General features: G+C 66.1%; 1 protein-coding gene across 6 annotated transcripts; it reads right to left on the bottom strand.

Moving 5' to 3' along the window:
- Window positions 1–1459: 1459 nt before the first annotated feature.
- On the bottom strand, window positions 1460–22261 carry ARHGEF16 (Rho guanine nucleotide exchange factor 16). 6 transcript variants are annotated; one of them, XM_059903298.1, is made up of 15 exons: window positions 22117–22260; window positions 14891–15494; window positions 13037–13082; window positions 11759–11928; window positions 10075–10131; window positions 9634–9794; window positions 8350–8502; window positions 8036–8165; window positions 7154–7228; window positions 6729–6821; window positions 4705–4856; window positions 4335–4523; window positions 3383–3456; window positions 2706–2807; window positions 1460–2148 (listed from the first exon to the last, which is right to left on the bottom strand). In XM_059903298.1, exons 2-15 carry the CDS (start codon window positions 15473–15475, stop codon window positions 2009–2011), a joined length of 2127 nt encoding a protein of 708 aa, XP_059759281.1. In that variant the 5' UTR covers window positions 15476–15494; window positions 22117–22260; the 3' UTR covers window positions 1460–2008. The 6 variants fall into 6 exon arrangements, 5 of the variants coding, with proteins under 5 accessions (XP_059759281.1, XP_059759412.1, XP_059759365.1 ...); XM_059903429.1 differs by having other exon boundaries at window positions 13037–13079; XM_059903382.1 differs by lacking the exon at window positions 22117–22260 and adding an exon at window positions 21543–21731.
- Between the last annotated feature and the right edge of the window lie 177 nt (window positions 22262–22438).

Genomic DNA, 22438 nt, shown 5'->3' with positions numbered 1-22438 from the left:
CCCCAGGTGGACCCAGCCACCAGCAGCCCCGTCTCCAGTGACAGCCCCTCCCCAGGGTCCTGGGATGTCCTTCCTCCAGGCTAAGCATTCTTAACCTCTGCCTCCGAGGTAGAGGGCCTGCATCCACTTTGCAGAAGGAAACTGGGCTGAGGTCACTGACCCCAGGTCACTAAAGCAAGGACGTGGCCCAGGGCTTTTCCAATTAACTGAAAATGTACCTGGCAACCGATGGGCGGTGGGCTGGCCTGCCCTCCCCGGGAGTCAGGGGTCAGCGGTGAGAAGGAATAGGCAGGCTGTTGGCAGCTGGGCTTACACACTGATGCTGCCCACCTGCTCCTGCCCAGGGCACGCGCACACATGCACACACAAACACGCACACACCTGCACCTCACCCTGGTCACTAGCTTGCCCCAGAGCAGCTCCAGGAAAAGCGCAGGAGTTGGCTCACAGGTGGGAAAATGCAGGCCCCAGGTTTCCACCTGTCCAGGAAGTAGGAGGAGCTGGGCCTGATCTCTGCTGACCCCGCCCCCCAGGTCATGCCTCTTTCACCGAGCCTGGCCCTGCGCCACCCCCCACCCTGCAGAGCTCCCGCGCAAGATGTTCCTTCCGGCTGCCCCAGACCATGGAGGTCACCTTGGAGGTTAAAGGGAGGAGCTGCCCCTCCCTTCTGGTGCTGAACCCCTCCGCCACCTGGTTCAGTGGGCGGGGCTGGGATAAGCTCCACCCCCACCCAGTCCCCTCCCCCTGACCCAGAGCACTCCTCCACTTCCTCCTGCAGCCAGCCCCAGGGATGGAAGTGACAGAGAGCTGGCCTCCCTGAGTCACCCAATTCTGGTCAGCGGGTGGGGATCCACACCCCAACTTTCAAAGGAAGACAGGGCCCCAGCAGATCGTCAGGAGAACGCTGGGAGCCCCACCCCAAGGACAGCACTGCCTGAGCGAGAAGGGCAACGGGCATGGGTGTGGGAATTGGGAGGGCTAGCAGGGGGCTTCCCGGGGGAGCAGACCCATCCTCCTCGCACCTGGCCCAGCAGCTCCGTGCCACCCAGGTGGCCATCACCCTCTCGTGGGAAGCAGGACCCTTCTTCCCCAGCCCAGAGGCCAGGCCAGCCTGCCTCTCCCCACCTGTGTGTCCCAGGGGATCCTCAGGGAGCAGACCAGCTGGCAGGTGAGGGATGAGAGGACACCCCAGAGGGGTTCCCACAGCCTATGCCGTGTCCCCGAGTCCCCCAGACCCACCGGCCAGGCTCAGCCTCAAGGGGCTTCACGGGGATGGCCTTGCCCATGATGCTCCAGGTGGACAGATGGGGCAGGGCCAAGGACTAACACAGGGTGACCATGAATGGGGGCCCAGCACAGGTGACCACACAGAGGGGGACCAGTCCCGCCCACAGCACGTTGGGAATTTCTCAGGGACTGGTATGGCCTTCGCTGGGGCTCACAAATGTGCAAATCCAGGTGTTAAAGAAATACTTTAATGTCTCAAGTCACAATTCCAGTGCTGGCACTGCAGGGTCACCTGCCGGCAGCTGGGCCTCCTGTGGGAACACGGGGCAGCCCTGGGTACTCAAGGCTGGGGCAGGAGGGGGGCAGGAGGGAGAGCCCTCCAGGTCATCCCCGCTCTTCTCAGGGCCAACCGCCTCGATCACACGCCCACGGCATAACTGCCCCGTGGGTGCACAGGGGGCAGGGCGGGGCAGCCAGGAGCTGGGGGAGGGCGGAGCCAGCGAGCAGGCCTGGCTGGGCTCCTCCCAGGGACGCAGCCTGGGGTCAGGGCTGGCACGGCTCCTGAGCTTGTCAGGAGGATGCTCCCCTCGAGGGCGTGTGACCTTCGTCCTTGGAAGTGTCCGGAGCCTGTGCCGCAGCCCATGGGGCCTTGGGAGGCCGGGGACCTTTCGGGCCCTGGGGGCAAGCCCACTGCGCTCCCAGGGGACGGACTCCACTTGCTGGAGTGCGGACCAAAGCTGCACGGCCGCAGCCTGGCCTGGCGAGGTGCCAGCAGATGCGGCTACACGTCCGTCTCCACCCGCAGCCGCTCCATCCTGCGCATGTTGCCCTCCACGGCCACGCGGCTGGTGATGCTCCGGGCTAAGTCCTCAGGGAACCAGCCCGTCTCTCCATCCCGCAGCCTCTCGCCATAGAACCATCCTGGACCCAGACACGGGGCAGGTGAGAGCAGGGTCCTGGGCACCAGGCAGGGGCCCCTGTGTCGGCTCCCCCTCGGAGCTGCTGTTCCAGAAGACGCCAGGGCCAGGCATCCCTTGGAGCAGACCCCCCTCCCCGTCTTGCTCAGGGTCACGTGGGCACCTGGTCTTCCATCAGGTGCTCGGCCCCAACACTGGACTCAGGGGCTGAGCTCACTCCAACCAGCTTGGTCCGTCCTGTGCAGGTACTTGCGGGGGCCACCCTCCCGCTTAGGATACAGAGTGACCAAGAACCCACTTTTGATCCTGCAACTCGGGGACATTTGAGACGTCCTTGAGGGAGGGTACTGACGGGGGCCCTGGAATCAGGCCCACTGTGAGTACATGCAGTGCCTACTTCGGGGGTAGGGGCACTCAGGGCAGCTGCCCATGCCAGTGTGCTCTGGACCCTTGCTGGGGCCCCCAGACTCTCACTCAGCACCAGCCTGCCCGGCCCCTCTCCCACCTGCCCCACGTGCATCCCCCAGGCCCATCCCCCCAGGCCCCTTCCTCTGTGCTCACCGTCCTCTTGCTCCAGGATCAGGACCACATCTGCCTGCTGCAGTGTGATCTCGTCCACCTGCTTGGCCAGGTAGGCCTTGGTGATCTCCACCTGGAGCAGGTCTGGCGGGGAAGGCAGGCATCAGAAGCAGGACTATTCCAGGGAGGGGGTGGGCCGGGAGCCCTGCAGCCCCGAGAGGGCAGGGCTCCAGTCCCAACACACCCCCTGTGGCTTGGTCTCGGTGGGGCCCAGGGGCCCCCAGGTGTCCCAGCACACGGTCACGTGGCAGCTTCCCTCCGGCTAAAGCTGGGACCCCTCCAGAGGCTGCAGGACTTGCTGCTCCCACTTTCAGGGCCCAAACGCCCAGCACCGGCAGAGGGTGAGCCCAGCTTCTAAGGGGCCAGGCAGGGCCCGAGCGGGGTGACAGCTCTACGGGCCAGCCCACTCCAGCTCCTTGGCCTCAGTTTCCCCAGCTACTGAGCAGCAGGGAGGATGGGGCCCTGAGACAGCGCTGGGCCTGTGTGTGCACATGGACACACGCGTACCTGGGGCTGGGGCCCCTCACCTGGCAGGTCACCCTGGGGCCAGGCTGTGGGGTGGACAGAGGGCTGGACGGCACCTCTCCCCTCCAGGCCCACCCCCACCCCCAGGCCGGGAAGGGGTTGTGAGCCCTGCTGGGTTCGGGGCAGGCGCTCACCTCCTTTGTTAGTGGGGCCCGGCCGCTGCCTCTCCCGGTGCGTGAGCGCTGTGATCCACCGTGCGCGGTCACTCCTGGGAGCAGAGCGCGCGTGAGCGAGGCCCGAGGCCGATCCTACCAGCTGGCGACCTCTGCTTCACACTCCCCACCCAGTGTGGCACGGTGGGAGGGTCGGGGTGTCCCTGAGCCCCCCACAGCCTTCGAGGTGGGAAGGCAGTGGGGTGAAGGCTTCCACTGCCCGGGTGCACTTTGGTGAGCTGGCTGGGAGCTGGAGGTGTAAGTGGGCGGCCCCTCTGGTCTCCCTGACCCACTGCGCTGGGGGCCGAGGCGCAGGAAGTCACAGGCTCGGGAAGGAGCGGCAGGCAGGCCGCCCCAAGGCAGGCTGACCCCGAGTCACATCTGGCCAGGGACACGGAGTCGGGCAGCGGCTGCACCCACAGGACCCAGGCTGCCCTGTTTCCCGGCGCTGGACCCCAAGCGCCCTGCCCCGTCAGTTTGCTGTTAGAAACACTCAGCCTCAGCTTCCCACCTGGAAAGGGGACCGTGCTGGAGGTAGCGTGGAAACCCAGCCAGCACCTTTCTGTGCGCTGGTCCCCCCACCATCTGACCTCACTGCCCTGCATGACCCCCACCCTGTGCTCCAGCCCTGTGTCCTCCTGGCAGGGGCCTCCTGCCTCAGGGCCTTTGCACTGCCGTGCCTCTGCCGCAGGCCCCTCCCCAGGGCCCCCACCCGGTACTCCCTCCCCTGCCTTGTTTCTCCTTAGTCCTCTCCCCTTGGACACACAGGACAGTTCAGCCGCGCATTTTGCAGCTGGAGTGTCCCCTTCCCGGGAGTGTGAACTGCTGGAGGACTAGGCTGTCCCTGGCACAGTGCAGTGCCCGGAACCCTGGATCAGGCATCCCGTCTCCACGGAGCTCTCAGGACCGCCCCCGCGGAGCCCTCCCATCTTACGCGGAGTCGGAGGATAGCAGCATCTTCCCCTGGCGGCCCTCGCTGTTGTGCAGCAGGGTCAGCTGGAAGGTGTACGGCACGAAGGAGCTGCGGTTGCCGCCCCCCGGCAGAGAGGCCTCCGAGGGCTCCATCTTCTGGACCTGGATGTGGTCCAGCTGGGCGTAGTCCTGGACCACGAAGCTGTCCTCGCTGCAGGGAGACAGGCGGTTGGCCAGATGCTGCAGAGGTCTGTGGGCAGCCTGAGGGCCAGCCAGCCGGAAGGATGCTCCCGAGAGCCGGCCCCAGCCCACCTCCCCGGCCCTAAGGCCACGGCTGCTGCCTGCTCCCCATCGCAAGGCCGTGCAGCCTGGCGACCACGGGCGGGGCCCACCTCTTCTTCTTGGTGACCACGAGGACGTCGTTGAACAGGAACAGGTAGCATGTCGGCCGGCTGGCGAGTTTTCGGAAAAGCCCGGTTTCTTCCACCACGAAGAGCTCCCCGCGCTTCAGCAGCCAGCGGGAAGCAGAGATCAGTGGGAGGGACTGGGGCAGAGCGGGGACACGGGTGAGTCCCGGGAGGGTGGCCGGGCTGTGCAGCCACGGGGATGAGCCCTGCCTCTGCGAACGGGGTGCCCAGGCCTCCCTGGGCTGCACCGAGGAAGGGAGCGTGACTGCCCAGGCCGCAGACGAAGGGCTGTTCAGGCCGTGGACAGGAGATCGGGGGCGGCTGCTCTGTGCCTGGCCCGGGCCCAGACCCTGCGCAGCGACCCAGGACAGGCCTGTCCTGCTTCCAGCCAGGCCCAGGGGCCCACAGGGCACCTACCGAGGGCTCCCCTCAAACCAGGGGGCGAAGGCTGCTCTGGGAAGCCTCCTGGCCCACCTCACACCAAGCAGGGGGCTCGGCTCGGCTGCTTCTGCACAGACTGCGAGGAGCCCCCTGATCTGCGGGGCCACATCTGGCATCCAGGGGCCTTTGCTGCAAACGGAGCTCCCTCCCCTTCCGCGGCCTAGAGAACGGGCCCGGCTAAGGCAGAACAGGCCCGGCTAAGGACGTGGGTCCCGTGTCGCCATGGCCGGTGCTCAGACGGCCTCCCGCCAGCGAGGCTGGCGCTCTGGCGTGTCCAGCTGGAAGGGGAGGGGCAGGCAGGGCAGGCTTGGTGGGGAGGGAGCCAGGAGGCCCTGCCCACCAGCCTCTGCTCCCCTGACGCGCCCCACCGGACACCCCACCCCTCCTGGGGCTCTGAGCCCCCGCCCCCCGACCTGGGCCAGCTGCTCTCCTGCCCTCATGCCCTCCAGTCTCGAGACATGGGGGTAGAGGGGTGAGAGGCCGGCTCAGGGGTCAGCCAGGCCCAGGGTTGGGTCTTTGCTCTGGTCGGGGGCGTATTTCACCCCAAACGTGACATCTGCTGCCCGGCCGAGGAGAGGCTCAAGACCCCGGCCAAGGGTGTGGGCTCAGTGGGGCCGAGGCCGTCATCACCCAAACGCCTCCTCTGTGAAGCCACCCTGACTCACCCCAAGGAGCCTGCTGCCCTTGTCCGAGCCTCTGTGCCCTCCCCGCACGGCCCTCCGGCCCTGCCCACAGCACCAGTTCCCATGGCCTCCGGCCTGCCGGGCCGCCTCTGGGAGCTGGAGGTCAGCAGCTCAGCCTGACTGATGATAAGCTGAGGCCGGGCCCACAGAGCTGCCCCAGGGACCCTCCGAGTCTCCTGCCCACCCGCCCGCCCACAGGGCTCTGCTGCAGCCAGGCCAGTGGGGGGAGGGGAGAGCAGGGCAGTGGGGCGGGGCAGAGTCTGCCTCCAGGTCCGATTCTGGAGAGCAGCTCCCACTTTGCCAGACGGGCCGAGTTGCTGCTGGGGCAGCCCCAGGACAGCACAAGGATGGGCTTGTCTGTGGGATGGTGGGGGAGCCCTGTGGGCAGAGGTCTGAGCTCTGCCTGCTTGGGAGGAGCTGTAGGCGGCCTAGAGCCCCGCCCCCAGGACCGACAGACCCATCCTGGCCCCAGCGGGAAGCCTGAGCTGGCCCTGAGGTCATCCAGCCCCTGCTCCCAGCCCGGCTGACAAGGAGCCTGGGCCCAGGCTGAGCCCTGCGACGGGGCCTGCCGCTGGCTCCCCGTCACCCGGCCCCGGGGTCTGCCCTCTGCCCCTGCAGCTCTGGGGGTGGGGGCAGCGGCCAGAGAGAGACCCACCGCAGGCAAGGGGGCGGCGGAGCTGAGACCTGAGGCCAAGGGGCAACGCCCTCAGGTGGGAAGAAGCCTGGGGAGGTCGAGGCGGAGGCCCGGCCCCGGGCTTCACCGGCGGGGAGGGGGGTGGCACCCCCAGAGGCCTCTCTCCAGCCCGCACGCCGGGGGGCCGTGACCCCTGACCGCATACAGAGCCGGGCCTGGGGACAGGTCAGGGGCCGGTGGGGACCGCCTACCTTGACCTTACTGAAGTCCAGCTGTGTGTGCAGCGTGTACATCTGCTCCGTGCGCTCCATCTTGTGGGCCCCCTCGTTGCACTGCTTCACCAGCTAAAGGGCACGCACACGAGAGCAGGTGCTGAGGGCCCGCCCACAGCCTGGCGCCAGACCCCAGCCCCGCCCCGTCCAGCCCCGCCTGGCCACCCGCGGCACCGGCCCTCACGGCTGTCCTGGTCCCTGCCCTGCCCCGGGCTCACCGACTGTGTGAGCGGCCCTCTCTCTGAGCCTCAGTCTCCCCACCGGCACCGTGAGGAGCTGGGGAGGGACCGTCTGGAAACACTCTCTGCCCCGCCCTCAGGGTCTCTGCCGACGGGTGGGCGTGGGGACAGAGCTCGGGGCTGGGCTGGGGCTGGGCGCCGCCTCCCCTACCCTGGACCCCTCACCTTGCTGATGGCCTTGAACGCACGGCTGGCGGCCTTGTATCTCTCGGGGTGGCCCTGAGTCTTGAGGCAGAGTGTCTGCAGGAAGAGACCAGACGCGAGAAGCCACAAGTAGCCTTCTGCACCCCGGCTCAGGGGCCTGCCTGGGGCAGGGGCTCCCCTACCAACGCCAGACCCCGGGGGGCACCCAGGCCCCACCCCTTCAGTCCTTGGCTGCGGTGCTCCAGCCTCGGAGGCCCCTGAAGCCTCTATTTCTCCACTTCCCAGAGGGCCCTGGAGGGTCTGATATCCTGTCTGCCTGGGATGTTGACCCACTGAGCACGGGCCACATGCTGCCTCTCAGAGCTCAGCTGGGCTCCTGCCACGTGCGGGCTCTTGTGTGCATGTGTGTGTACGTGTACCTTTCACCCCACAAGGCCCTCTGCCCCGTGAGCTGGCATCTCAGAGCACGAGCCACTCCAGGAAGCCCCTTGGAGCCCCTCTGTCCACAAAACAGGGACAGTGACGGTGCCTGGGTCACCCCAGGCCCACGCCCAGGACAACCGGCCGAGGGTAGGAGGAAGCAACAGCCCTGACTGATGCTCGGCAGGGGTCTGGGCGACACCGGATCAGACTCAGGACATGAATGAACCCCGTAACCATCAAGTAAGTGAACAAAAGTCCACCAAGCGCTGGAAGAGCTCCCAGCAGAGAGAGTTCTGCGGGCAGTGCTGCTGCTGAAAGTGGGCACACCGGTCACTGTGGCGATCAAAGCCGTCTTGTAAGTGTCCTCATAACCATACATAACACAGACGGAGCGGGGGGAGAAGGTCAGGAGGGAGCAGTGCTCTGCCGCAGATGGGCCCCGGGCCCCCTGCCTGCCCGCGGCCGCGGCCGGGCACTCACGTCCGTCAGGAGGGGCAGCCGGGTCACCCTCTGCATGGGCAGGATCAGGAAGGAGATCATGGGCAGGCCCCCACACGCGGGCCGCTGCTCGATCTCCCCCAGGGCCTCTCGGAAGGCGGCGCTGCTGCTTCTGCGACAGAGAAAGGGGTTCTCAGCTGCGGCGGGAGGCGCGGCCAGTCCATCAAGAGAGATCGGGCGGAAGCTGCGGAAGCTGCAAAACCCGGGCCGCGAGCAGCAACGTGCCCCGCGACAAGGGGCCGGAGCCTCCCGAGGCCACCCCGCCGGCCCCGCCCCGGGCCCCGGGGCCGGCTCACGTCAGCTGCTGCAGGGCGCGCTGCTGGTAGACCTCGTTGGAGCAGTAGGAGACGTAGGGGTGGAAGTGCCGCTCGGCGTGCTCCTCCAGGATGTCACTGATGTCCTCCACGCACACCTGAGCCTTGTGCCGCTGCTCCAGGTCCTCGAAGAACCTGTGGGGGCGCGGGTGAGGCCCCAGGGCTGCTGGCCTGCCCACGGAGCTGCACGTGTGAGCGCGCACACGCGCACACACGCGTGCGAGCACACGCACACGTGCACACACACGCATGCACGCGCACACGCATATGCACACACGCACACACACACAGCAAGGCTCCCAGATGCACCCACACCAGGGGCTGGGTGGGTCAGCTGCCAGGGCCCTCCCGGGAGAACCCCAGGACAGATTAGCTCCTTAAACCCGAAATAACTGGGCACACGCCCATGGCCAAATCCAAGGCCACTTCCTGCTAGAGTCTCGCAGATTCTAGCCGGCATCATGGGGAGCAGACAGGTAGGACAAAAAATTTGCCACTTTGACTGGATTCCCTGGGACTTGGGTCAGAATTGCCAGGAGCCACCTGGAGCCCCGGCCCCTCTGCCCAGCGCAAGGCAGGGGCAGGGGTTCTGCTCCTTGCAGGTGATTGGGGTCTGACACCTGATCATCTCCCATGCCTCGCCCCAGTCTGCAAGGGGGCAGGTATGGGACCCACCCCCTCAGGTTAGGGAGGGGACGCTGAGGCTCAGGGCGACGCCAGAGGGTGTTATGGGGTCGCCTAGGGTGCAGGGCAGTGAGGGGCTGGACCCAACAGGTGCTACCTGGACCTCGCCCTCCATGGGAGTAAACACACACACACACACACACACACACACACACACTTGCTGCCACACACGCATGCACGTGAACACACACACACACACACACACACAGAGGCCCTGGCAGGCCTGCAGCTACACACCCGGCCCCTCCTCCACCTCCTGGCCCTGCAACCAGAGCCCTGGGCCAGGCACCAAACACCTCGGCGCGGAACACGACCCGGGGCTGCAACTCAAGGCCGCCTCCTGCCTGCTCCGTCCCGCGGGCACCTCACGCCTCGTCATTGGCCCTCTGCGCTTGCACGTCCCCAGGGCCAGCTCTTGGTGGCCGCGGGGCCCGTGAGGTTCTCGCGCTCCCTGCCCCCCGAGGGCTGCTCCAGACCGTCCATCCGCACTCGCAGACCAGGGTCACCCAGAGCCCCAGCCTTCCCACCCTCGAGAGCCTGCGCCGTCGGGTGCCGGGCCGACGGGCTGGGCCCGGGCCCGACCTCCTGCTGGCGCTCAGGACGTCCGTGATGTTGGAGAAGAGGTGGTGGTGCTCTGTCTGGGTCATGGTCGCCCGCAGCTCCGGGGACTGCAGGAACTCGGCCACCAGGATGCCGAGGCTGTGCTGGTACGAGTACTCGGACGTGAGGATCTCGAAGATGGCCTGGGGCGAGAGCAGCGCGGACGTGGGGACGTGAGCCCGAGTCCTGGGCTTGCACTCTGGCTCGGCCACTGATGATCTGTGGCGCCAGCAAGGACTCCCACCCTCGCCCGGAAAGTGGGTAACGGTAGCCCCCCTAGGCCACACCCCGGCCAGGGCATCAGCCATCGCTGGGTACCAGGAGGCAGCTAATGGGTGAGTGGGCGACGTCACCATGGCTGGGGTCCCCCCGCCCCCCATCGGTGTGTCAGCAGCAGGGCCGCGCCCCCAGCCCACCCCTCACCTCCTGCCTCTTGTGCTCCTCGGCGGGCAGCTTGTCCAGGATGCCCGACTCCACCACCTGAGGACGGCACGGGCTCGAGTCACGGGAAGCTCATCCTCCCGCCGGACCAGAGCCAGCACGGAGCCAGAGACGCCAGGCTGGTCGGGCAGAGCCGCCCCTCGTGGGACACCTGGGACCGCCGAGCTGGCCTGTCCCTGCTCGGTCCCCTCACCCAGGTCTCTCTTCTCCATGGACACCTTCCCTCTCAGAGGGGCCCTGGGGCAGCCAAGGAAGGGCATGGGCGTCCGGAGGGAAAGGCCTCTCCAGGGGTGGGAAGGGGGCTCTGTCCCACAGAGCTGCCCCGGGCTGGGAGGTGGTGGAGAGACTCAGAACCACCCGGGAGAGCGGAGGGGCGTGCCGAGCACGGGGCCACGACGCGGGCACACCTGGGCCAGGTGAGTGCCCGGAGGTAGGGGTGACACTGTTCCAGCATGGCGCACCGCCCTGCTCTCCGCCCCCCAGGCCCCCTGGCCCCGGCTGCCCCGGCGGGAGCGTGGCTCACTCGGCCACAGTATGCCCGCCGAGTGCCTGCAGAGCCTGCCGGGGGCGACCCTCTGCAGGACCAGGGCCACCCGATTCGTGCTCCCCTCCCCACCGGGCTGGGCGGAGGCTGCCAGCAGCGCTTGAGCTGGGAAGGTAAATCCTACGCCTCCTCGGACCCAGAGGCTTGGCCGAGAAACCTAAGCTCAGGTGACCGGGAGCAGAACCTCTGGCAGCGTTTCTAGGATAAACTGTCCTGGATCCCACCCCCGACCCGGGAGATCGCGCACACGCACCTCCGGGCACGCAGCTGGCACCTGGCAGGTGGGAACACACGTGCACTTCCGGAACTTTTCATCTGCCTGCCCTAACCCCCGCCCCGTCTTGGGCCCTCCCTGGCCAGCGGCCCCATGGCATGCAGTGTCCTGGAACTCAGTGGGCGGTCACGGTGCCTCAGCTCCTCTCCTGCCCCACGGGATGCAAATGAGGAGGCCTGTTGTACCGCAGACAGAAGGAACGGCCAGATGCCCCTCCCTGCTGCCCACCGCGCCCACAGCCCGCACCGCAGCTCCGTCCCTCGGCTCCCAGGGGACGGAGTCAGGAGTCTGCGCCACGGCCAGCTGCGCCCTCCTGGGGTAGCGAGAGCTGCCTCCCTGGGTACCTGCTTGGAGCACCGGCGCCTCTGTCCCAGCCATGCTCTCCACTGAGAACCCATAGCCTTGCGGGGCAGGGACCAGCCCCCTTTTCAGACGTGGAAGGTGAGGGGGCGCCTGGCAGTGGCACGCAGCTCCGGCCGGGCCTCTCCCCTCCCCTCTGGCCTCCTCACTTGGACCCTCCTGGCACTTTCTGGGCACAGCGCCCTGGGAGGAGGTCCCCTGTGCCCCCAGCTCCCTACAGGTCAGCCTGAGCAGGGAGCTCAGGGAGGGTGAGGGGCTCACCCGTGGGACGACCGTCACACACACACACAGATGACACAGGCCCCTAACCCCTCTCCCCCCCAGCGACCACCCCCACGGGGCCCCGCAGGGCAGGGCAGCTCTGAGGCACCAGGAAGATCCGCCTGCCAGCTGGGCGCAGACGGGGCGTTTCCAGGAGGCCCCTCCCCTCACCGGGAGGACCACCCACGGGCTCGGGAGAAGGGCCTCTCCCGCCATCCCGGCCCCACCTCTGGGAGCTGGCTCCAGGTGATCTGGGGGGGCCGGTAGCTCTTGACCACGACGTGGACATCCACCTTCTGGGTTCCTTCAGGGCTGGAGGCCTCATCGAGCAAGTCATCGTCGGACTCGTGGCTGGTGTTCAGGCCTCGCTCCTGGATCTCCTGGTAGAACCGGGGATCTGGGGACAGGGGGTGTGCGTCACCTGCAGGCCTGGGGGCTCTGAGCGGTCCTGGCCCCCCCGGGAACCCACCCGCTGAGTCCTCCCAAGGAGGCCCTGAGAGCGTCAGGTAGCACAGGGCCCCCCAGAGCAGGCTCCCCTCGGGCCAGCCGGCTCCCACGGCTGAGCTGGCCGAGCCCAGGGCAGGGGTGGCGTCCCCGTGCAGAAGGTGGCACCTTCAGACCAGGGCTGAGCCAACACATCAGAGAGTGGCACGGGCCAAACTGCATGGCCTTGGGGAGGCGGACTGGGCAGGGGCCGTCCCCAGGTCGGCCGAGGGCGCTCGAGGCTGGCTCCTGAGAGCCCCCTAACCCGAGGTGAGGTGTCCCGCTCTCCGGCTCTGCAGTGGCCACGCGCTCAGCAGCCCCGCTGGGCGGGTGCATGGCTCGGGGCGGCTCTGAGGCAACCCCTCCTTGCCGCTCCTTCCCGCCCTGGCTCCGAGACCTGGGACATCCCTGCTGCTGTCCTGGGGGACGAGGCCCGATCCTGAGGCCTCCCCACACCCGGACCTGTGGCTGTCCACGGAGGTTGGGGCTGGCAGGGAGGGGGCCCTTTCTGGCTGGGGCCCCTTACACCCACTGGCTGCTCCATCCAGGCTGGGCGGGCACCTACCCTCCAACTCCCATGGGGTCCTGCTGGCATCCCACCCCTCGGCAGGCTGAAGGCACTGCTCCGGGCCCTGCCACGGCCCAGGTGTCACCCATGGCCCCTGAGACTTTAACACTGGGTCCCTGTGGCCTGTGTCTGCACCCCAGGCCCAGGGCCCTCTGCCTGGCCTTGGTCCCACCGGCAGGGCCTGGAGCACACAGTGTGCTTGACAAACATCTGCTGAGGGTGAGTGGGGAGGCTCTGTCTGCCCGCTGCCCCTGGGACAGCACAGAGTCCGAGGGAACTTTCTAGGCCCATCAGAGCTGCAGGGTCAGATGGGCCACCAGGCCCTCCATTCCCCGGAGGGAACCCATCCAGCACGTAGTTCTCCGTCTCCCCCAGGATGCCCAAGTGAGACCAGCCTCCCCAGGGCCCAGCCCGGCCGCAGTGCCGCCCGACAGCGCCCCTTGGCCACACTCACCGTCCTTGAAGGAGCCCTTGTGTGCGCGTTTCCGCCCCAGCGTCTTCTGTGCAGAGAGACCCAGAGACACGGGCAGTCAGCAGGGAGGAGGGGCAGCGGGCAGCAGTCCCTGCACCTGGGCCCAGAGACCAGACCCTCCACGTGTGACGCCACGCCCAACACGAGGGGCCTCTGCTGGGCATGCAGAAGGTGCTTAATAAACGTCGGCTCCACGAGGGAGGCGGGGCCGCCAAGCAGAGGCCAGGGCAGGTAGGACGGGGTGGGATGGGGCTCAGAGCAGGCGGGGCAGGTGACCCAGGGCTGGGCAGGCCCAGGAGGGCTGCCGAGAGGGGATGCTCAGGAAGGTGGGCCTGGAGGGAAGCCGAGGCAGCACAGGTATGGCTGGGAGATGGCCTAGAAGGGACACTGGGGTGGGAGCCGGGGCCGCACGAGGGCCCCACGAGTCCGGGACCTGGGGGGGCAGGAAGAGCAGAGCCTGGCGGGTTGGCGTCCAGCCCCAGCACAGGCCCGGGGTCCCAGCAGCTGCTGGTGGGGCTGCAGGGGTGAATTGGGGGCAGGCAGGGCTCTCAGGGCCCCATACCCTGGTCCTTCCAGTTGCCACTAAGAGCCCGCTTCCTTGGCTGGGACGCCATTTCCCCTGACCCACAGGTGCACGGGTTCCAGGAAAGCGGGAGCTGGTTTCCTGAAACAAGTTGGAGCCTGAAACTCCCCGCGCTGGTCTGGAATGTGTGGTGCCCCCAGCCGCACCCGGCTGCTCTCCCTGCTGCCCGGCACCCCCCAGCGTCCCCACCCCTTCCACCTCCAGGCCCGGGCACCTGCTGTCTCCGCAGCCCCTCCTCCACCTGGTTCCCATCCTGTGTCCACGCCTCTACTTTAACCCTCTCTTTTCTGGGACCCCTGCCCCCCCCGCAGGCCCTGGGCTCCTGGGGAGCCCCACCTCTGTGCCCTCTCAGCACCCTGAGCACCCCCAGCCCAGCCCATGGGGCCCCACCACCCTGGGAGCTCTCCTGGGGCCTGCTCACTGGGTGCGTGAGGCCTCAGGAAACGTTGGCTGGCTGCATGAATCAAGCATGAATGAACATCGGACCCTGCAGGCCTGGCCCTGGGTGGGCGTGGAGGTGCCGGGGTCCAGGCTCTCCGGCGTGCACGGCAGGGGCTGTGCCCTGCCCCGCAGGCCAGGGGTGTCTCTAGCCCAAGGACAGTGGTCCTCCCCGCCCTGCCCCTCTGCACGCTGGGCCACCAGCATTCTGACAGGTGGTCTGGGCTCCTCCCCAGATCAGGGCCAGGGCTCATGGTCTGGGCAGAAGCCCGTGGTGGAGGAGGCCACCGGGACGGCACCTGTGGGCACAGAGAGCCCGGAGCCGGCGGTCAGGCAGGGCAGGGAGGGAGAGCGTGCAGGGGAGCATCCGACTTCCGAGCTGCCACCAGCCCTCCTGAGTCCCCGATGGGAGCCCCTCGGGCAGACAGATCCCAGGCCAGTCGATGCTGCAAAGCCATGATTGAAATCTGTCCCTCAGCTGGGCTGGCTCCCCCTCGGTGCTCAGAGGGACTTGGAGAGAAGGGCTGGTTCCTCCCCGGGCTCTGCTCCCCGCGGTGGCTGAGAGCCGGGGTCCTGGGTAAAACCTTCGATCTTCCTGAGCCTCAGCTGCCTCATCTATAAAATGGGGACATTCACACTCTGCTCACGGCCTGGCTGTAGAGCTTAACTGGAATAAACCCTCCCAGGAGCCTGCACAAGCTGGGCGGCTGCATGATGATGTGAAGGTGTGTTCGGGCCCCTTCCCTGCCCACAAGCTCCCGAGGCCCCTTGAGGCACGGCCCCCGCCCCGTTGCCCAGGCAGACGAGCCCCCTACCTTATTTTTGGCCGCGGACCGAGCAGGAGGCTGGCTGGGCTCCTCGGCCAGAGCCGGGATCTTGGGGCTGAGCTGGACGGGGCCGCCCTCGCCGCCGGGGGTCCCCAGCCCCTTCATGGCCGCCCGGTAGGACTGGTTCCTCAGATTTCGTCTCAGCATCCCCCCAGGACCCGTGTCCACGTCCATGTCGTCCAGGGAGAAGCTGGGGGCCGAGAGGAGCCGGGGGTCCCGCCGGGCAGCCTCTTTGCTGAGCATGGCCGCCCCAAAGCTCTGATGGCGGGCCGGGGTCTTAGCCTTGCTGGACACAGCCAGGCTCCGGGGGATCAGCTGCTGAGTGCCCATCTTGAGGGCTGCCGGGCTCTGCGTGCTCAGGACGATGGTCCTCAGCTCCTGGGCCTCAGGGGACGGCGACGGGGGCACCGGGCTGTCGGGCTGGAAGGCGGCATTGCTCCTGCTTTGCAGGGAGCCCCGGACCATCGGGAGCCCAGATGCTGGGTTTCCCTCGGTGTCGAGCTTTAGCTCCGAGTGGAAGCGGTATTCCAGGAGCTTCTCCTCCAAGGAGCTGTCCGAGTGCTGCTGGGACATGCTGAGTGGCCGCGGGGACCTGGGGGAAAGGACAGAGGTGAGGGCAGCCCTGCTGCAGCCGGAGCCTGAGGTACGGCTGCCAGGATGCGGTGCTCAAAGGCTGGCTTCGCAGCCCGGAGCTGAGCTGCTACGCCCTGTGCCTCACTTTAAAAATCTGTAAAATGGGTACAGTAATAAGCACCCAGCTTCCTGAGGATGCTGGGAAAGGTGGGGAGCTCATACATGTAGCGCTTGAACAGGGACCTGGCCGCCGAGGGGCTGTGGTGTCACCGGTGCCAAATAAAAGGTTATCTGTGAGCCTCAAGAGGAGCGGCTGAAGGTTTAGAGCTTCATACGATCAAAACGTCACATGGAGAGAACTCACTCCTTTAATTCTTTCCCATTTACTTTTAATAAGAACAAGGATAGCCACCACTCTTACACTTCCTATAAATGCAGAACTTCTGAATGTTAAAATTACAAGGGCCGGGTAAGGGTGGAAGCCTTTTTCAGATGGAGAACTAAGATTCTAAGTCACCCGCCCAGGTGGCCCCGCTGGGAGGGAACCTCATCTCAGAGCTTCACCACGGCGTCCCCTGCCACTTCCCCTGCGGACCTGGGGAGGACCGCTGACGCAGGAGTTTATCCAGCAGCTCTGTGGGGGGGGAGGGCACGCCCTGCTCTCTCCCACCTGGGTGCACGCAGCCAGAGGGGGCCAGGCCTGGGATGGTGGGCGCCACCAGGGACCCACCGTCTGTCCCTGGACCCACCCGGCGGGTTCCAGCCCGAGCGCACCTCACACACACAGCCTTGGGTCCGGGTGCTTCCCCTGGAGGTTCTGAGCTTCAGCCCAGGAATCCCTCTGACAGGAGGCCGGGAAGGCCTGGCCGCATGGGGTGGCCTAAATCACGGCACAGTGGGAGCGACTGAGGGGCCCCCAGAGGCCTGGCTCTCCGCCCTGCTCTGCTGCCCCAGCTCCCAGATTCTCGGCTAAAACCATCCCAGGAAGGTGTGTGCAGCTGGGCCTCCCGGGCCGCAGGGAGGGGCTGCCGCTGGAGCCCTGGCCACGCCCACAGCGGGAGGATGGCCCACGCATTCCTGGAACATTCTGAGTCCCCAGGCCAAGGATGGCAGCGGCCACCCCAGGCCTCCCCGGGCGTTGGCAGCCGTGGGTGGGTCCGCACCTTCCTGGGTCACCCTCCCCGTGTTAACTTGGCTGCACCGTACCCAGGCCTGGCCGAGAAATGGGTTTCTTACAGGTTTCCATCTAGGCAGGCCAAGCAAATGCACCCCAGTGGGCATCCAGGAGACGTCCAGCTCCTGAGTCTTTTTTTCTAGCCACCGTGTATTTCCCATGGGGGTGGTTTACATTGTATAACACGCAGGCGGCACTTAGAGGCCCACACGGAGACTGTGGTGCCCGTGACCCCTGCCTGCCCCATCCCCTCATCCTTCCTCCTTCCTCTCCCTCCTCCCCGTCTCAGGCCCCAGGCCTGAGTCCCCTCCTCTGACCCCAGGCCCCACACCCAGCCTGTGGCACACGTCCTCTCCCAGGAGAGGGCAAAGGCTCTTCCGGAGCCGGAAGGTGCCAGACGGAGCCTGTCAGGCCAGCCCTTGCTGGGTGTGATCTCGGTTCCAAACAAGGCAGCCGCACCCACAGGCCTGGGGCTCCACCAGCCCGGGACCCAGGCCTGAAGGAGAGGGGCACTGTGCCAGGGGCGTGGGCCACTGCCCTGCTCTTGCACGGGCTCCAGGACCCGGGCCCGGCTGGAGCTGACTCCTGGGGTTGCAGCTGTCGCAGGACCCCTGTCTTCTTCCTCCCACTGCTTAGTTGATCACAGAGCTACCTGGGCATAGGTTCAAAGGTCAAACAGCGCCGAGAGGCTTATCATCCAAGATAGGCGTTCCCTCCTCCGCACCACCCTGTCTGCCACAAACCACCACTCCTGGCTTTTCAGCTTTCCCCAAATTTCTAAACAAGGCCCCACCTGCGCTTTTGAGATCTCTTAGCTGCAAGCATCACTCACTCCCCCCTGGCCGTGTGAACGAGGCTCCGGCCCGACTCGGCCGTGCCCCGTGGGTGTTTGTGTTAGCCTGGCCCGCCTGGCCGCCCTCTCGTTAATAATTCTCTCTTGTTTACTGGCTGGCTTTCTTCCTGTGAATTTCCCCCCGTGCATTCCAGCGTCCCTGCCCTGGGCATCTGGATCGTGTGCTCCAGAGTCCAAGAATCAGTCCTCTCTCCCCAGGCCCCCGCTTCCCAGCTCTCAGGGCAGGAGCTCGGCCCCCTGACCCCCACCCCGCATCCTGGTCCTCCCCTTTCCTTCCTCCCTCCCCACTGAGCTGGGGCCCACCCCCTGGCACCTTCCCAAGGCAGCGTCACGGGAGGGAGACCTCTGAAAATGTCTTCTTTATGCCTTTAGAGTTCCACTGGAGATTATTTTCTTCCAGAATGGAAAAGCCTTCTTCCCTTGCCTTCCAGCTTTCACTGCCAACGAGACATCCGACGCCAGTCTAACTTCACCTCCTTGGTCACGACAGGAGGCTCTCTTTCCCCCTGCTCCGCTTTACCACCTACGGGGACAGGCACGGCGACGGAGCCATGTTCACTCCCTGAGCCACGGTCTTGGGCATCCTTCCCACCTGTTTTAGGTCCACGTGTTTTCCACTGCTATTTCTTTGATAATTTCTCCCACCTCCGTTTGCTCTGGTCTCTTTCTGGAACAGCCTTTAGTGAGAACCCCTCGTTTCCGACTTCTTCTCTCCTTCTCCTTCATCCCTTGTTCTCCTTTGTGGGAGATTCCCACCTTTCCACCAAACGACTGTTGTTTTCATGGTCCCACGAAGAGCTCTCTCCTGCTCTTTATGCGGAGCAGCCTGTTCTTGTTTCACGGATGCCACATCCTCTTTCAATGTCCCAGTCAGCTGTCGGCTCCTATTTAGGAGACAGGCATGTTCTGGTGGGAGACCCGTGTGCCCTGTGCGCACACACACGTGAGCACATGCTTCTGCCTGGCAGGCTCTTTGGGACTCCCCACGGGGTCCATGTCTGGAGGCTTCTCCTCCAGCCAACTGGCTCTAAGAGCATCTCTTTCAGCGTCCTCACCGGATGCTGGCCCTTGCCTGGTGTCCTGCAGCCAGTGCAGGGGAGGGCCGAGAGCACAGACTCAATGGCGGCCATGTTCTGTGGGCAGCAATGCCACTGAGAGAGAGACCAGACACCCTGCAGTGACCACTCGAGCCACAGAGGCAGGTCTGCTCCCCAGCAAAGGCAGCCCTGGGAAGCTCCCCCACCAACGCCCACGGCAGCGAGGGCTGCGTGCTGTCCGAATGTCCCTCTGTCTCCCGGACGAGCCTGTGCGTCCTTCAGGGGCAGGGATGATTTCCTGTTTACGTCCCGGCAAACAGTTGGGCTCAATTTGCAAACTGATGTGTGAACGCTGATATCGTGGGCACCTGCCGGGCTCTGCTCTCCCTGGAACCGTGTCTTCCTGAAGAGGCCTGGGTGTTCCACGTGGAGAACTAGCCCACTTGGTACTTTGCTTCAGGTGAGCCGAATCCACGAGGGCAGCTCCACAGGAGCTTCTAGACCCATCTCTGCCCCCTCCTGGGTGACACCCTGCTGTTTCTGCTCAGGGTGGGCTGGGGAGGGCCCCCTACGGCTGAGCCCTGGGAACCACAGCTTCTCCCTTTGCCACTAAGCAGCCCTTCCCGGTGTCCCCAGCACGTGTGCAGGGGTGGGTAAGGGACACGCGGGGCTTGGGTGGGAGGAGCGGGGGCTGGGAGTCCACAGGTGGAGGTGGGGGAGGTCTCTGGCAGCCTCAGGTGACCCGACCCAGCCTGTCTGGTCCTACGTTGCACTTGGCCCTGCCCTGGCTCTGCATTTCACACTGGCCTGGCCCAGAGGGCCCCTTGCAGCCCAGCACCCCTGGAGCCCTCGTTCTTCCTGACAGATGGGCTTCCCAGGACCCCGGCAGGCTCAGCGCCGTCCCTCCTGGCCTGGGCCTGGGGCTCTGGTCACAGCAGCTCTCACAGCCACCAGGACCCAAACCGCACCGAGTACGGGACCTGCCACCCCTTGGGTGATGTCACCACAACACCTCCATCCGTGGGACGTCTGTCCCTCTAGGTCCAGCTGACGGGACCCTGCCTGGTGGGGCTCGGCCTCCCTGGCACCGTGCACACGATGCCATCTTTTCTGAGACAAACTTGACCCACAATGATGGCCTTGTGCTCGGGTAATTCTGCCCGGCCAGGTTCCAGACTTGGAGTCACATGGAATTTGGGGCAGGATTTGGCTTTGTAAACCATGCAGCACGTAGCAAACAGTTCTGTCTGCAGGGTGGCCAGGGGCAGCTGGGGGCTCTCAACCAGAGCAGCTTGGCCCCCCAGGGGACACTTTGCCGTGTCCGGAGACATTCTTGGTGGTCACAGCTGGGGCTGAGCTACCAGCCTCTTGTGGGCAGAGCCCAGGGACACTGCTCAATACCCGACAGGGCCCAGGACCACCCACAACAAGGAATCATCTGGAACAAATGCCTGCAGTGCTGAGGTAGAGAAACCTCGGTTCAGCTAACTGGAGATTCACCCGCCTCCCTGGGGGTCGGGAAGACCCACCTGGCCGCCCTCAGCCCCGGACACAGCCTGGCAGTGGGAGGGGCAGTGGCAGGCCTCGTGCTCCTCCCACCCTGAGCAAAAGCCTCCTGCTGTCTCCTTCCTATGACGCCTCCGGGCACCGGCAGTGCCCACCCAGACAGGCCCCCCCGTGGCTCCCACTCCTGGCTCTGAATCCAGCCGCCCCATAAACCCAGTCCCCGTGCCAGGCTTGGCTGGCACACACAGTGTTTCCCCAAAGGAGCTCCGGATAAGAAATCAGAGCCCTGACTCCGACAGGTAGCCTGGACAGGTGACGCACGGGTGTCCTCTAAACACCTTCTCTCCCCATGTGTCTAGCCCCTCAGGGATCTTCTGGAAGGCAGGCATTTTCCCTGCTCTGCTAGGTGAGGAAACCAGGGACAGAGGGAATGTGACCTGCTGAGGTCAGGCTGCCGGTCAGCGGAGAGCTGGGCAAGGAGCCAGGCCCTGTCCTGACCCAGATCACTGCCCCAGTGGGCCAGCTGGGTGAGTGGCGACTCTCACTGGAAATAAAGATGCTGGTACAGGCGGCCAGTCGCCCGAGCGCGGCAACTGCCACAGGCGAAAGAGAGGGGCAGCTGAGATCCATTCAGAAACTGAAACTAGAATTCCAGGACCCAGCCGCGGGGAGTGGCTGTGCCCACCGGGTCACACAGAGACTGGCATCTCAGGAGCCCCGCTGGCAAGCCACGTCACGCCACCTCACTCTGCACCTGGTTTCCTCTCGTACAGGTGAAAAGCGTCTCCCGTGTAGGGTGAGAGACACCCCCCTGCCCCGAGCCCCTGGGGAACCAGAGCCCTTGTGGAACAGAGATGCCCCTGCCCTGCACAGATTCCTCCCCTGCAGGTGCCCAGGTAGGAGGGGGAGGGGCCTCTGCCAGCTCACTGCCCCCCGCCGGGAGAGCTTTGGAAAGCCCTGGGCAGTGCCCGTGATGTGATGCTGGCTTCTGTGGCCCATGGGCATCGTCTGGGCGGTAACCAGAAGAGGATCCAGCTGCAGCTGAGTCAGCACACTCTAACTGCTCCCATTTCATGGAGCAGGAAACTGAGGCCCAGAGGGCTTAAGTAACAGGTTACACAGAGCCAGGATTTGGACCTGGGGTCCCCGCCCTTAAGCACTAGGCAGCAGGGGTGCAGGGTAGACTGCTGGTCGGCCTGACAAGCACCCACTGAGCCGCCACACCATGAGGTGCAGACTGTTCACCTCCAGGTCGGATGCAGAGCTCCTGGACGCCCCCCCACCCCGTGCCCGCTGCTGGGCTGAGGTCCACCCAAATCTCAAAAAGGATCCTTGCTTCCCGGATGCAGAAACGGAGGGTGGGCAGCTAAGCCAGGTGTCCTGGCAGTAAGCAGGACCCACAGCTTTGGGAGCCTAGCCCCGCCCTCCTCCCTTCCCCCTCCTTCTTAGTGGGACGCACGCACACCAGGACCCCTCCCTGCCGCCGGGTCTGCCTACCAGAGTGGGGGAGGAGTTTGCTCCCAGTTTGATGTGGGGAGGGGGTCCTCATTCTTGGGGCTGCTACTCCTGGTGCCAAAGCAGGTTTGGGCACCAGATTCTCCGGAGTTTCTGGGAGGGTCGTTCCGTGCGCACCCTGCCCCGCCTTTTCAAAGGTCCTGGGGCTCCCTAGGGTCTCTCAGCCCTGATGCCCCAGTGGGAGCTCTGGCTGCGAGTCCGTCCAGGGCGAGAGAGTGTCCTCTAGGGCTCAAAGGAGGGGAGGCGGCAGGGAGCTGGGACGCCCGGAGCCCAGGGGAGCGGGTGGGGGGGTCAGAGGTCAGGGGCTCTAGGTCCAGCCAGGCTCTGTCCCCTCCCACAGCCCCAGCTGGGCAGCCACTGCGGAGGCGGGTAGCCGCAGAGTGACGCGGCCCCCGGGGCAGGGCTTGCGGGAAAAGCGAAGGGGAGGAAGGGCGCCCTCGGCCTTGCCAGCCCCCTCCCCAAGGCTCGCCTCCATCACCTCGCTCACCCGTCCCTTCCCAGGCCCACCTGTCTCCCAGGCTCACCTGTTCCCCCCTCACCTGTCCCCTGGGCTTACCTGCGCCGCGGGGCGGAGGACACGGAGCTATGAGCTCGGCGGCCGACGTGGGGCGGGTCCACCTCCAGGCTCTGCAGGCCCCGCGCTCTGTCCCGGCCGCTCGGTCCCTCCCTGTCCCCGCCCCCCAACTTCCTGTGCGGCCCTGCAGGAGGCGGCAGCGCTCCGGCCCCGCCAGGTGGGCGGCCAGGTGGGCAGGGCGTGCGCCAGGCGGCTCCGGCTCCGAGTGCCGGGCGGGAGGGGCCGGCGGGGCGCGCCCCAGGTACCTGGCTGCGCAGCCTGCGTCACTGTCCCCACCTGGCCAGCCGGCGCCCACGTGACCTGC

Source organism: Balaenoptera ricei, chromosome 1 (genome assembly GCF_028023285.1).
Source record: "Balaenoptera ricei isolate mBalRic1 chromosome 1, mBalRic1.hap2, whole genome shotgun sequence".
NCBI classification, from domain to species: Eukaryota; Metazoa; Chordata; class Mammalia; order Artiodactyla; family Balaenopteridae; genus Balaenoptera; species Balaenoptera ricei.
The sequence above is the reverse complement of the archived record's forward strand: the minus strand, read 5'-3'. Positions and strand labels throughout refer to the sequence as shown.

Bases quoted from the DNA above. Each gene is read 5' to 3' on its own strand.
- ARHGEF16 (XM_059903298.1), bottom strand. From the start codon at position 15,475: ATGTCCCAGCAGCACTCGGACAGCTCCTTGGAGGAGAAGCTCCTGGAA. The intron at 10,132-11,758 runs GTGGGGCCGGGA...TGCCGTCCTCAG, and splicing joins CCTGGAGCCAGCTCCCAGAG to GTGGTGGAGTCGGGCATCCT. The intron at 8,503-9,633 runs GTCGGGCCCGGG...GCGCCCCCACAG, and splicing joins GTCCTGAGCGCCAGCAGGAG to GTTCTTCGAGGACCTGGAGC.